General features: G+C 43.6%; 1 protein-coding gene across 1 annotated transcript in view; it reads right to left on the bottom strand.

The window, feature by feature from the left end:
• The window catches only part of myo15aa (myosin XVAa), a 31899-nt gene that overhangs the window by 272 nt on the left and 17088 nt on the right, over positions 1 to 14539 (bottom strand). The window contains 40 exon segments of the mRNA XM_030089832.1: positions 127 to 267; positions 635 to 768; positions 938 to 1071; positions 1339 to 1472; positions 1573 to 1733; positions 1828 to 1924; positions 2098 to 2175; positions 2445 to 2539; positions 2613 to 2743; positions 2833 to 2915; positions 3018 to 3091; positions 3281 to 3353; positions 4652 to 4715; positions 4805 to 4929; positions 5179 to 5381; positions 5590 to 5664; positions 5855 to 5966; positions 6581 to 6722; positions 6902 to 7020; positions 7165 to 7280; positions 7408 to 7483; positions 7768 to 7827; positions 7945 to 8060; positions 8188 to 8299; positions 8395 to 8488; positions 8619 to 8769; positions 8834 to 8894; positions 8980 to 9117; positions 9249 to 9313; positions 9519 to 9846; positions 9848 to 9888; positions 10653 to 10785; positions 11841 to 11935; positions 12065 to 12174; positions 12253 to 12444; positions 12626 to 12698; positions 12832 to 13022; positions 13100 to 13335; positions 13907 to 14002; positions 14141 to 14271. Of these exon segments, the coding sequence (XP_029945692.1) occupies positions 127 to 267; positions 635 to 768; positions 938 to 1071; positions 1339 to 1472; positions 1573 to 1733; positions 1828 to 1924; positions 2098 to 2175; positions 2445 to 2539; positions 2613 to 2743; positions 2833 to 2915; positions 3018 to 3091; positions 3281 to 3353; positions 4652 to 4715; positions 4805 to 4929; positions 5179 to 5381; positions 5590 to 5664; positions 5855 to 5966; positions 6581 to 6722; positions 6902 to 7020; positions 7165 to 7280; positions 7408 to 7483; positions 7768 to 7827; positions 7945 to 8060; positions 8188 to 8299; positions 8395 to 8488; positions 8619 to 8769; positions 8834 to 8894; positions 8980 to 9117; positions 9249 to 9313; positions 9519 to 9846; positions 9848 to 9888; positions 10653 to 10785; positions 11841 to 11935; positions 12065 to 12174; positions 12253 to 12444; positions 12626 to 12698; positions 12832 to 13022; positions 13100 to 13335; positions 13907 to 14002; positions 14141 to 14271 (4790 nt within the window).

Here is a 14539-nt window from a genome sequence, read left to right as displayed (position 1 = left end):
ATTAACACTGAAGATTAAGAGCAGTGATGGGATACAAAGACATATTATGATCATATACATCTTGTTCCATCAGTCTTTATAAGCCATTCTTCTGTACATCTGTGTTGAGCACACACACACACACACCTGCTCCAGCTGCAGCTGTGTGATGCGTTGGTTGAGCAGGTCTCCGATCATGATCTCTACATAGGGGTAACTGGAACCTGAAGTTGGTCTCTGGGTACGAGTTGACTGGACCTCTTTCAGAGGGAAACGCACCATGGTCTCCTGATCAAACAAATACAGCACAAATACATGGGATTATACCAAACACACACACATGCATGCATCAGCACCGATCACTGCTCAAAATCAATAAAATTCAATTTCAAAGACATATTTTGTATGTTTTGTACAACATTCAGATACTGAGATAAAGTGATTAATAGAGATAGTGGAAGCACCCAGCAGAGGGAGCCAATTGCTTTTAGCTGCTTTCTATTTAAAAATTGATTAAATTAAGGAAAATGAGAAAAGCCTTTTTATATTTAAACTAACCAGGTGCTTAGTCATAATTTACCGACTGGTCTCATTGAGAATCACCTAGGCTGAGTTTGTGCAGGAGATATTGTGAGTGTGTGTGTCCTTCACGTACATGAGTGTCCTTGTTAAGGAAGTGAAGTCCATTCAGATTGACAGCCAGGATGCACGGAGCATGGATGGAGGCAGAGCTCGAACTCTGGATGTAGAAGAATGAGGAGCCAAACATGGGGAAGGCACTGACCAGGCCTAAAGGAAAACACACCAAACAGAGATGAGCCATTTATGTTGGACTTTAGGAAGTACCTTTGTCTGTCAGCTCTCAGAGTATGAGGTTTTGCTCAAATACTTTTAAATTTGAGGAAAAAAAAGCACAAATGGATGAAAAAAGAATAATATGCTAGTAATGACGCTTTACCGAGAAACTGTGCACGGGCCTGGTGTGGGTTTAAGGGCTGGACCTGCTGCATGTGTTGAGTTGTCATATTCAGCCACTGCTGAGAACCCTGTTTGCTGTAGAACTGTGGAGGGACACACTCCTGCACCTCACGGCTACACACACACACACACACACACACACACACACACACACACACACACACACACACACACACACACACACACACACACACACACACACACAGAAAAGAGCAAAACACAGTTGTCAGTTGACGTCCAAAGTGTACCTGCAAATTTGCGTAGGTGGATGCAAATGCATGCATGTGTTTTCTGTGCCTGTTCGTATGCACTGATGCATCTCCTGGGATATGCCTGTATGTTTGGTTCACACTGTGAGCAATAACGCTAGTGCAGATTTACAGAGTGGGCAGGTAGATGGTGTCCTTGGCACGATGCTGTAAGGCAGCCAGCCTGGCGAGCTGCTGCTGATGCTGCTCGCTGGCTTTCCCCTGAGGAACCACGCTCAGCAAAGCCTTCAGGTAGTCTGGCAATACCTACGGAATTGACAAGGGTGACAAGTATAGTAACTTCCATCATTTGTGGATCCACCAGAACTGCAAAGATGATCATATAATGTAGGGAACCGGTCTGCACCTGGTTATAGTGCATGGTGACATAGAGCTCATTGTCAAGTTTGAGAGCCAGGCTCCATATGACTCTTCTGAACCAAAGACTGTAGTTGGCGTCCACCGGCTCTGCTTCGGTAGCAATGTCCAAGATGTACTCGCGCTTGTTTAGAGGCCGCACATTCTGACCTAAACCCCACAAAACAGTCAGGTTGTTATTCAGCTGGTTTAAGTACATTGTTTAATTTAACAGTATGCTAAAAGAATCGAGTGAGCTTGTTACCTCTATGTGTGACCAAAAAGACAGCATATTCATCCAACGCCTCCTCCCTCTGCAGGCCCATCTCATAACACAGCTCCTCAATAGCATCCAAAGCAACCTAAAATAAATGGAAATTCAGCATTTTTGTTTGAAGAAAAGCATTTCCTGTCAAACTATCGGCGTTTCTTGGTCTACAAAAGTTTTTCTGTTCCTTTAAAGCACGTTTCTAAAGAGCTGATAGTGTCGTTTCATTCTACATGACGACGTATGCTGTCAGTGTGAGCTACTTACGGAGCAAGTCTTGATTTTCAAGTGCCTTTCAATCCCACCTGGAAGCAGGAACAGCTGTCTTTTGGAGCTCCGTCCGGCCTGCAAGCAAACAACCAATCAGGGGGAAACTGGAGTGAACGATGAATGAACTGGAGTGAAGAGTGTGCAGCTGTTACTGAGGCGAGCTAAACAGCTGCTGAACAAAGACGCGTTTGAGGACGAGGAATGACGCAGCTGTAAAATTCTCAGCATCACAGCAGTTGAATTAGCAAGAGAAAATTCTTAACATCCAGAAATCTTGGTTTAGTCCATATCTCAACATTATATAAGAAATATAACAGCACAGGGAGGATGACTCTGGTACTTGCCAGCATAGCTTTGAGCTCCATGCTGTTGGGATACTGAATACGTCCGCCATATTGAAATGTCCTCCTCAGATTTTGTTCACAGGCCTTGGCAATGCCTGTCAGTTGAGAGATGTAAACACATTGGCAACAGTGGACGAGTAAATGCTAGGCGTTAATGTGATGATTTACTCTGGTACTGCTGCCCGGGACTGGCACAGGCATCCTGAAGAAACACCAGCAGAAATGGCTTCATAACATCAGAGCAGCGATGGAAAGCTGTGAGGATGTACATCAACCTCCATCCTCTCTGACAACTGTCCCTGCACAGAATACACACAAAATACAGAAAATGGAGGCTTCCCAGTAGATATATGATGAATTCAGCACGAGGTAGAAGTGAAAGTCTTACGGCTTGGAGCTGCTGTTGGCAGTGACTTGCTTCATCACTTGGCAGTAGGCTTCGTCTTTCATCAGGCCATGATCGCCACTTAACTGTATTTATGAGTTACATGCATGAAGAGTAAACACAATGACATGAATGCATAGAAGTCCTTTAAGCTTTTAAGTACAGAGGAAGCTCTTGTGTTTGTGTACCTTTAATATTGTGGTGACCAGATCCGGTTCAGTCTGACCTTTCAGTGGAAAGTCTCCCATGAACTTCATTATAGCTGAAAGAAACAACAAATAACCATAAAGGTCATTACAATTTCATTTAAACTGTAAGAACACGCTCAGTTAATATTTTAAGTTAAAAAGATTGTGGATACATCCTAAACTATAGAGGGAGATCTATCATTCTGCAGCAGAATGATAGATCATTCATTATCATTGGCTCCATGATTTTTCTGTATTCTTGCCTAGGAAGATGTCAGCTGCCACTCGGTTCATCCCGCTGTCTGAGAAGTCAATTAGCGACTCCTGGATTGGAGACTGAAAACAAACAAACACAAATCATGACAGGACACATTTTAGTTTTAACTTTTAGATCAACCTTGAAAATTTCCATTTTAAAAAAATGCAGATTTATTTCTAATTCTAAGTTAATTGCTTGCACATTAAAGTAAATGTACAGTGAGTGAACATATTGAGCAGAGATAAGTTGAAGCATTATGTTTTTGGAAGGAGTTGTTGAGGCCCCAGCTCGACTGTGTGTACAATGAGGCAGAGGGACCACAGAAAGCTGTGCAAGTGAAAACGAAAAGCAACGACTTAGAACTTTGTGCCTGAAAGATAAAGATGTCAGTTGGTTAGACGTACTGTGCAGATGATCTTTGTTTTGGAGCAACGTTAAACCGACCCAGCTGGATGCTGAGTGTGCATGTTAAATGAGCAGTTTGTCGGTATATTTACGGGACGTGTCATTACCCAACAAACAAGGAGCTCGCTGAGGCAGCAGCAAACAGAGATTTCTTCTGTGTTCTCTAAGAGGAAATGACTCTTTGTCCCAAAGGAGTCCGGAAACTATTCTGAATACATCCTATACTTAAATGATTGAAGATCTACTTTAGGTGGCTTTAAATTATTCTTCTCCGTCTGTTTTCCAAATCAAAGCCCATAGGTGAAATTAGTCATTAATCTCCTGCCACGTTGCTGAACCCAGACACTGGCAGTTTACCGCCGCTGTCATCTTTTAGCTGAAATTATTCTGTGACTTGGGAGTGTTTAAGGACTGTTTCCAGCACACTAAAGTCAGAAATCAACTCAAACTAGCAGACTCAAGGCAGCGTTAGAGCATAAAAACTCTTGAATGCGCCTGTATGAGGATGCTTTGACTTTAAAAATACATATAAAGAAAAGGTGATTGAGAAAGTCTGAATTATTTTGACAGATATTGTGACTGGATTCATGATTTCACTTCTATTGAAATGATGCAAATGTTTATTTAATGAGAAATATCACTAACATGCTCGACTCGGGGCGCATAGTGCGATCCTCCTCTTGAAAGTATTAAGATGCTGAGGATTTATTCTCTCTGCTTCTCTAATTCCACATGAAATTGTGACTGAGGGGGGAAGTCATGATGGATTATATTCAAAATCTGCCAGAAGAGCTGAGCCGGTTCTAATGCTTTGTATTTTGCTGTTCACAAAGTGACATCTGATATTTTCTGAACGCTAACTGCATTCCTCTTCCAAACAAGCTACAAAGAATTGAAAAGCAATTTTAAAAACACCTGGATGGATGAAAAACAATGGTCACTGCTATTTAAAACATAAGCGTTGCATTACCTTAGAGAATTTGACCATATCAACAGGGTCTCTGCCCTCTTTCCCTTTTTTGGCTTTCTGGTCACTGCACGGAAAAGAACAGACATCGTACACTTAGTTTAACGAGAATCAAATTAATTCTGCATCATTTTATATATCATCTGTGCTACTGACCTTCTGTTCTTCTGTGCTTCTCTGAAGTATTTCTTGGCAAACTCAACCATGTGGTACTGGCTGCTGTGCAGGGGGAGGTCGTCCAGTTCGATGCCCGGGCTGTCCCCATACATCTCATTTACAACCTGTGACACAAACACCCTCAGCACAGAAACAACCTAAGCGACCGTACCAGTTAGAGGAACACCAACGCTGTAATTATCTGCACAATCCTCCGTTTCTGCAGACCAAAACATTCCAACGTATGCTGCATAAACTCAATGTATGTGGGTTTTGGTTTTTCCCAGACGGACACTGCTGTGGAGTTCAAGTTTAAATAAGTGTATTTTGTGAACAGCAGTTTATAAAAAAAAAAAAAAAGTCTTTCTTGGCACCTCGGTGGAAATGTCAAGTTCATGAGCAGCTACAGCAGAACCCATCGCAACGGCCACAGCGGCCGAGGCGGCAACCCGTCCGTGTCTGTCTCGGGGCTCCACGCGATCCGGAGGTAGAATGAGGAAGTCTGGCGCAGCAACCGGACGCACGAATTCGCTGGGAAACACACCCGACTTTCCGTACACGGCCCCGAAGCGCCAACCTGTATGCACAAATGTATAAACACATCAACAGGTGTTATAAAGCAAATGTTTGATGCAAAATCCTCAAATTAAAAAGACAAAAAACCAAAATATAAAATACACTAAGATTTAAAGTGTTGAACTTCAGAAAAGAAGGTGAAAAGCTAGTGAGTCAAACAAAGCAGCAAAAAAGACATTATGAAACAGGAAGCACAAAGAATCACTCACCAAATTCAGGAGTGTCTCGTTTCAGCTCCTCCAGAAGCATGACCTTCTTTCTCACAATGCAGCCATAATATTTACCTGAATAGAAATACACACACGTAAATGCACACATATATACACACAGCAACTGCATGAAGCACAATTAAGAAAAAGAAACAAACTGTCGAGGATTCGCATAAAGAGAAAAGTCAAACATTTCTGGATGAACTCCTTTGTGTTTGATAGTAATGGGCCTTGTGTGTGTGTGTGTGTGTGTGTGGTGTCTCACCGGCCTCCAGCCCGTCCATGTGCTGCAGTCTGATGATGTCCCCTTTGTGAAAGCTGAGCATGTTCCTGTCCTCTGTGACGAAATTCCTCACGGCCACCACATACTCTGAGTCCTGACAGCAACGCAACGCGTTAAAAGCTGTAAACTCCGACACACAACCAGAGAATCTGAGAGACTAAATGATACGATCACATTTCTCCGTCTGCATAATTTATAGAGGATTAGGTGGGTGAGCTGGCCTTGCTTTAAAATGGTACAATTTACAAAATAGAATGGTGAAATGGTTTCATGTTCAGATAGCTCGAGATCTCATCGTAATAGATGACAGCAACACTATTTATCAAAGTATTGTCCTGTGCATGTTCAATACTTGCCTTAAAAAACATTTAACATTTTTAGAGTATGATAGTATTTCACTTTCACTACAACATATTCTTTAAAATTTCACCAGAAATACAGTGTGTAATATACACGATTCTTCTTTATGCACATTTACTTTGATAAAGAGTTCACCATCACTTGTAGAAATTTCATTTGTGGCTGCAAAGTCATTTTTCACTGCTCCAAGTACGGTAAATAAATAATGGAATACTGGTGTCATTGAGGTTATCTCAGTGTATCAGTTCTGAAGCTGGCATAAAACCAATAAATGAGCACACGCGTTTAGATTTTCACTGCGAACATTACAGAGGTTGTCAGTCTTGCCATACAATCGTGTTGTCTGACCTTTTTCAGCTCTGTCAGGAAGTAGTCGATCATATGTTTGACCTGCGGAGCCTTGGCAGAGAACAGGATCAGCTTCTCATTGGTCAGATTGAACTCCAGCATGTTCTTGGACGGGATCGACACAAACAGGATGTCCGAGTAGCTGCACGAAGCCAAACCAGGACGTCAACTCAGGGGTCAGAGTTCACAAAGTTCAACACAGAATACCCAGAATATCAGAGAAGACCCCAGGAAGGATTTCAACAGTAGAAAAAAAAAAAGCCTCTAATACGTTATCTGAGAACTGTTTTTTTCTTTAGTGAGTATTTGCGATTGGCTCACCTGTAGGGCCTCAGCACCCTGAAGTAGTCTGAAGCAGAGGAGCTGCTCTTCACCATTTTCAGCAGCTTGATGCCTTTATGAGACACAGACAAGACCTGCACTCCCGTCCCCACACTGCCCTGGAAAACACACACACACACGCACACACACACTCAACGCATGATGACTCATCTTCAAACTCATCACGGGGACAAAGAAAACTGAAGACTGAAAACCGAATCAGACTGAGAATAACTTCTCTTGTGATTTTCTGAAAAACTCACAGATGCCGGGAAGAGGCGGGAGAAGTAAATCTCCCACAAGTCTTTGGCCATGAGGACCACCTTCTTCTTCACGTTTTCGTCATGTGTCCCTGAAACGGGATCCACTTTGTTGTCCGCTGTCAAAACAACAAAACAGGAGCTGAGAGCAAATTGAGACTCTCATAAATGCAAGTAAAACTCCATTAAAACACATTTTACAAGCAACTAAAGCCCTTTCGGGGTGTAGTTTAGTATATTTCTTACCAAACATGGCTTTCATCTTCTGCCTCTCCTCCTGGGTAATTCGGATGCAAGCCTCAGAGAAAGTGTCATGTAGGATCTGCAGAAGGAATATTAATCAGCTCAAAAGGCTTGATGTCTGGTTTAACTGAGAGTTCACTTTAAGGCAGAAGCCAAGACAATAAAAAACATAACTAAAAGTAAACTTCTGGAAACAAAGCACACTTTACTTTACGGCCCACCACCAAAAAGACCTCACTTCTCCGCCACGATAAAATATTAAAGACTGATTCAGAAGCTTAATGAAAACACAAACAAATTAATTTAAGACAAGTCTGATGACACCTGAATGAATATTGAATAAATGATGATTCATAACCCAACCTGTCTGAAGATTAGGTCGAGGATCAGAGGATTGTTGAAAGTCTCTCTGGGGTAGAAAACCTGGGAAGAAATATCTCCAGATGAATAAATGTAATGGGCAGAATTCTGACTTTTTGTTGAAAACTGCAGTAAGGCTCTTTTACAAAATGAAAAACGAATAGAAATAAAAAACTACACCTCTTTTCTCATGTAGAGCTTCCATGGGACATTGGAGTAAGTGTAATATTCATCGCTGGTCCTGCTGTGGAGTTGAGTCTGAATAATTTCCTCCTCCACCGGTAAATCTCTGAAGACTAGAAATACTCATTTATGAAGATTGTCATTGTCGGGAGTAATATTTACAGAATTTTCAGCCAGTCTTTTTTTGTCCCTTCAGTTGAGCGTTCATGGGGAATCATGCAATATGAATGAGACGTTCACCTGGAGGAGGAGCGGGGGCGGCGCTGGAGCTGGACAGGGCTGTGGAGCGGGACTTGGCCGACTTGGCCACCTTGACTCCTCCGTCTTCTTTCGGCTGAGACTTTCTCTGAGACTGAGACGCAGAAACAGATCAGGCATTATTTTCATTAAGTGTGACTGAACGTGTCTGCAAGTCTGTATATATGTGTGTACACATATTTAGCGTACCGGTCGAGGTGGGTTTGCCATTTGATCTTTCAAGATTTCCATCGCTTCATCGTGAGGATCTGGTTTCCTCGCAAACATCTTTCCGTCACTTTTTCTTAAAGCACAGAAACTCAAATTATTAGAAAAGCAAAAACATGGATTGAAGTAATCATCAGTGTCCAAGGTGACCATCTGTGTGTGTGTGTGTGTGTGTGTGTGTGTGTGTGTGTGTGTGTGTGTGTTACCGCTGTGCATTAGAAAGCCCAGCAGAAGTTGTTGCTCCTGCAGGCTGATGCTGTTTGATGATGTCTTTGATGTCGTGGCTGGGCTCCATGCGCTCGGTGTTGCTCACGCTGGATCGGGTCACGTCCTCGGGAGGAGGCCTGCGTGTGGAACCTGACAAATGTTTTATTGTTAGAACGAAAACGTTAAAAGTGAAAATGACTGAGGAGCAACATACTCGTTTTCCGCTGCACGGAGGCAGAGCGAGGTTTGTGCTGAGTCTCCTCGCTCTCTTTAGTCTGCACGGAAACGAGGAGAATGCACGGATTTACAGGCTTGCAGCTCCCATTGCGATGGCAAGCTGCACGCGTTACATTCACTCACAGGACTGGGTGTGTGTGAGAGCTGTGGCGAGTGTGTTTGATGATGAGAGGGTGGCGACTGTGGAGCCGGAGCAACGGGGGGGAAAGAGGACAACATCTGCTGCTGGATTGCGATGGCCTGCATGGTCATCTGTTGGGCCTGCACCAGGATACACAGACAGCGTATTTAAACAACAGCTACTAAATTGCTTAAATATATCCCTATTTTGTTCATGTAATTAAATATCCACCAACAGTTTATAATCAGATTGTAAGAAAACAGTGCCTGACCAGAATGATAGCTTGCTGGTTGATGATGGCCTGTTGTTGCTGAGTCAGCACAGCTTGCTCCGATCCTGGAGTTCAGACACAATCGAGCAGTGAGCCGACGCAAGACGAAGTAGCAGTAAACTCACACACAGTCCTCCGAGGAAACAAAAAAACTGCTAAAACTGTTGCAATTCAAAAAAGGATAAGGAACTCCACACATGTTAACTCCGTCACGCCCGCATGCGCCAGGCCAAACATGCTGGAAAACCTGAGGCACACCTTCGTCAGTACCTGGCACGCCTGTCATCACAGGCAAGCCTGGGACCACAGATGTGGCCGGAACTGAAGGCACCCCCGGCAGACCGGGGACGGCGGAGAAATGGGACGCTACATCTGTATCTCTATCGGCGGCGGGGGCGGCTGCTGGGGCGGCAGTAGGGGTGCGAGCGGGGGACGGGGTGGGCGCCACACGGGTGGCCCGTGCGGTCGCAGAAGAGGTCTGCTGGTGGTAGGGGTGTTGGGGCCGGTTGTACTGGTGGTACTGTTGCGGCTCTTCCTCTTGCTGCTGCTGCTGCTGTTCGAGGTGATGGTGGTGGGACGGGATGGGCATGGCAGGGGATGGGCGGCATCATTCCTCCTGCTACCGGAAGCACCGGCACCGCTTGAGGAACAGCAGGCAGGGAAGATTCAAGTTTTACCTCTACATTGTGCACATTCGCAAAGAGTCCCACAACCACAACCCCCCCCCCCCCCCCCCATGAACGGGTGATTGGAGGAGAGTAATGTGCAGCAGGAGGAAGAATCGGAGTGGCAGGTGCCTCCAGAGGGTAACGGAGTCATGTGTGGTTACAGTGAATGGCTATCCATGCATTATCCATGAGGCCAGACCGCTCATTACAGCCTCTAAATGGTCAAGGTTGGTGAACTGTAGCATCTGAACCTTTACACTTATGTCCTTTATTGCTGCCACTGAGCTATAAAATGTACGTGTCAATGAAATTTTACATTTTCTTCAACCTTTGTAACGCCTATTAAATAATGTCATTTTATTAATGTATTTTACAATTTGAACTAATAGTTACAGATTTATTTATTATACATCTACATGTATAATGATCCCAACATTTTAAACTTTGTTGTGTTTCCAGTTTCAGTGGAAGTTATAGAGGTGAAAAAGAGGGCAGAAGTCCCTATCGATCTGAGAACAATGGCAAGGTTTACAAAAAAAATGGATTATGAACGTGAGGACAGAAGAAGGTAAACAATTTTTTTTTTAAATACACAGAAAACAACAAAAGAGAAAAAATAAGATGAATTCTAAATGCAGCTGGAAATAATAAAGACTAAAAATCCACAGGAAAACAGATAATCTGCACTGACTCATGAAAAAACTGTGAGGAAGCACACACCACTCCAGTGCTTTACCTCCTGGATGTATTCCCGGTGGAAAAGGGCGGCTGCGAGCCGCCGGAGCCCCCTCCTCTCTTCCTCCACCCGTGATGCCGATGCCTCCTCCTCCCTTCATCCTCGCTGAAAAACTTCCAGTCTTTTCCACGTCCTGGAGAGCAGGAGGAAGGAGGCGAAGAGGACAGTGAGTGCAGATGGTGAGAAAATTTGAAGAGACATTGAAGACAATGGCAGAGTGAGAGAGAGAGAGAGAGAGAGAGAGAGAGAGAGTGTATTGTACTGGTTCAGACCCTCTCTGAGTGAGTTAGTAGAGCAGCAGGAACTGAATACTCCCCAGGAAGTACCGTACAAACTGCATGACATGCACCAGCACACACACAAACACAACAGACTAAATACAACAGAACACAAAAAACTTTGGATTATTTGGCCAGACATTGACGCCGTTCACCCATACAGTCCCACATGGAGAAAATCTAATGTCAGTGGCAGAAAGTGAAAGAAAATATAGTTTGAACACTGAACGCACACTCTTAGGTTAACAGTCAGCTCTGAGGAAAACTGTGGCAAGTATTTCAAAAATACACTTAAATATTTAGTCTTTAAGTAATTTACGTTTGGAATTTACAGTCAAAGCCAAAAATGCACCGGAATCAACATGGGATTGAGCTCAGAGTAGGTTTATGTCACTTTTACAGTCAATACGGTAAACGGCTGAGTAACCTAATCACCCCCCTGTCTGCCCCATTCACACTCAAACAGAAGAGGCGGATCGCATGTTCCATCCATCCTTCCATCCATCCATTCACACTCACATGGCAGAGGACGAGGAGGTAGCATGTGTTTGCAATTCAGAATGTCGGCTACTGAACTTTAAAAAATGAAAAAAAAAAAATCAATTTTCCTTTAATTGGATTGATTTTTATTGGAGATGTTTTAATTTGATCTTATTTGGACTGCCATATCATGTAAAAATGGAAATATTCAAGTCAAAAATTTTTTAAAAAAAGTCACATTTAAGGAGCTGAAACACAGTGACCTTCAGTGACCTTCAGTGACACAAGGGCAAAATGAAAATAAGAAAGACTTAAAGATATTGCAATTAACAAATTGTTCATTTGAAAAATGATTTTACAAATATAGCTGAGACAGGATAGAAAGTAAGGTCTGGTAGAAAATGTATGACTGAACAATGTGAGCACTCACCACGCTGCCGTCAGACAGCACAGGATCAAACAGACTGTCCAGGTAGCGGTCCATGCCTCTCTGAGTCTGGCCGTCGCTGAATGCATCCGACTCTGCTGAGCACAAGGCAAAAAAGACAAGTTTATTGAACAAGTAGAAGATAATCTTCTCCACAAACTCCAATCTATTCAATTAAAAAGGATTAATTTGGTTGAGAATCCTCAGATGTAGTTGTGTTTGTGCACCGTGGCTGAAGTATCCATCAGAGTCAGGCAGACTGTAGGCCGGCCTCCCGCTGTGAGCAAAGGAGGAAGGAAGCTCCTCATCTGAGTCAAAGCCACTGCCGAACAAGGCGCTGAGGGGAGGGGAGGAGTGTGTTACCGCCTTGTGGACTGCGCTGTGTGTGTGTTTGTGGGTAATTCTGCACACTGACAGGCTGGCGTTGGCTCGGACTCGAGCTGGGTTGTCGGTGCTGATGATGAAGTAGCTCTTCTGCTTCGGGAAGTCCACGGGAAGCTCCAGGTCGGCGATCAGGTCCATGACGTAGTCGTGACCGGCTAACTCCACCCACTGACCTTGCTCCTTCATCAGGATTGAACTCCCCTTCCACCAGTCGGACAACCCCCTATAAGGAAACATGTTAAGATCAACCACATGCTTGAGACACACTCATAAAGGTTACACGGAAAATATTTTGTCACCATCATCACCAAGAGGTGGAAAAAAAAGTCTGAATGTGACAATAAAAGAGCAGATTAAGCCTAATTTATAATAAATGCATTACAAAATGAGTAAATAAAAAGCACCTGTGACGCAGGATGTCTCCAGCTAAATCCTCTCCGCTGGTCCAGGAATGGACGGGACACAGGAATGACCCCCCTGCAACAAAAAGAAATAAATGAATGAATAAAAATAAGCAGCCAGTGGGGGGCAATGCTGCAGTTAGGTCGAGCAGAGGTGAAGGACCTTTAAAATGCATGACGAAATGTCAAAAAGTCAAGCTCTGTCTCACCGTCCAAGCAGTGCACATGCAGCACCATGTTCGCCTTTTTCCGATTGGCCGTCCACTCCAGCAGCGAGAGCGGATAGGTCCGTGCGGTCTCGGCTGCAGAGCCTGAGCCCGTCTGCATCTTTTGACTGGCCTGGATGAGTCTGTGCTGCAGCAGAGCCTGACCACCAGCAGGGCCGTGGTCAGACACAAACCTGCAGCGCAAACGGAATTTAGGATACACTCCAGGGAGAAACACAGAATTTAAGACAAAGATCAAATGATTTCTCACTTGAGCAGATATTTGTCCATTTTGGGCGACGGGCCAAAGCAGCAGACACAGGCCAGCAGCAGCAGCCAGCCTCTCTCTGCATTGTCAACGTTCGTGTTCCTCCACACCTGGTTCACGATCTGAGAGAAGATCTCATCTCGTAGCAGCGGAGACGATAAGCCCCTCTGGATGATATAATTTCCAAACATGTTCTCCTGGGCGCCGTTCAGGTGAGGGTCCCCCATGAAGCGCAACACCTGAAGAGACAGAAGTGGCTGAAATCTCAATGACTATTTAACGTGCAAATCATTCTGTTATGCATTTATTCAGTCATTGTGACAAACAATCACTACATACTAGGAACATCAAAATGAGGAATGAAGGATGACCTGAGTTCTCACAGTTGCACGGCCTCCCACAGTTTTGACCGTATTTTTCAATGAGTGTACAGTAAAGGATTGATCCAGGCTATGTTAACATAATAAAATGGCAACTCTTTGATTACCCAGCATCTGTTTTAACCCTTTCATTTATGATTGGTGATATTTTGACAAACTGAATGGACCAGCTCTGTAGTCATGGCCTGGGAGTGAAAAGAATTCATAGACTGTAAAGAAAGAAACCTGATGCGTCCCCTCAGTGAATCCCACCCTGAATTTAATCAATCCCAGTTTATTAGTTGTTTATGAAATTAAAATATGATAAAGACATTATTTGGGTTGGTTTCTGTAAAATAACAAACTGTGGGAGACACATTTTTGGCACTCTGGCAGTTTGTGAAACGAGTATTTTAGATTTTTGCAAAATTGAGGCTCAATGAAATTTTACCATGATAAAAACCTCCAGAGCCTCGGCTCTCAGATCCTCCTCTACTCGGGTCAGTGGTGACTCCAGAGGCGCCGTCAACATCCCAAACTTTGGTTCCTACGGAGACAAAACACTCCCAGATTTGTTTTCTTTTTCTTTCAGTCAGCTTTAAACTTTACAAAGAAATCCCCTTAATCTTGCATTCCGAAGCACATATTCAGCATCGTTTCACGTTTTTCGGTTTGCACATCTCACCCTGAAGTAGATCTGTACGTAGCGATAGAAAGGGTAGTTGTTGATGTCCAGCGGCAGAGTGAGTTGACCCTCTTCCTTGATGTGGGGGGCCTGCAGCAGAGCCAAACAGTCCGAGTGCAGCTCTCTCCGGACTAAAGAGACCAAGAGAAGAGAGAATGAGCCGTCAAGCAGAAATCATGGTCTTAAGACTCCTTTATTACATGAGAAGATTACACATAAATAACAGAGAAGATAAATATGCTGATTCTTGAGACACATATGACACAAATATTTCAAAACTTTGCAATAACAACATAAAATGTGATTATTAATAGCTTATTATTTATTAACTGAAGTCTTCATTTATTCACTGATGCCACTCATGTCTCTCTGGGTCAGGAGTGTTTCAATCACTCCTAA

The sequence above is a fragment of the Salarias fasciatus genome, chromosome 4 (genome assembly GCF_902148845.1).
Source record: "Salarias fasciatus chromosome 4, fSalaFa1.1, whole genome shotgun sequence".
Lineage (NCBI taxonomy): Eukaryota > Metazoa > Chordata > Actinopteri > Blenniiformes > Blenniidae > Salarias > Salarias fasciatus.
The sequence above is the reverse complement of the archived record's forward strand: the minus strand, read 5'-3'. Positions and strand labels throughout refer to the sequence as shown.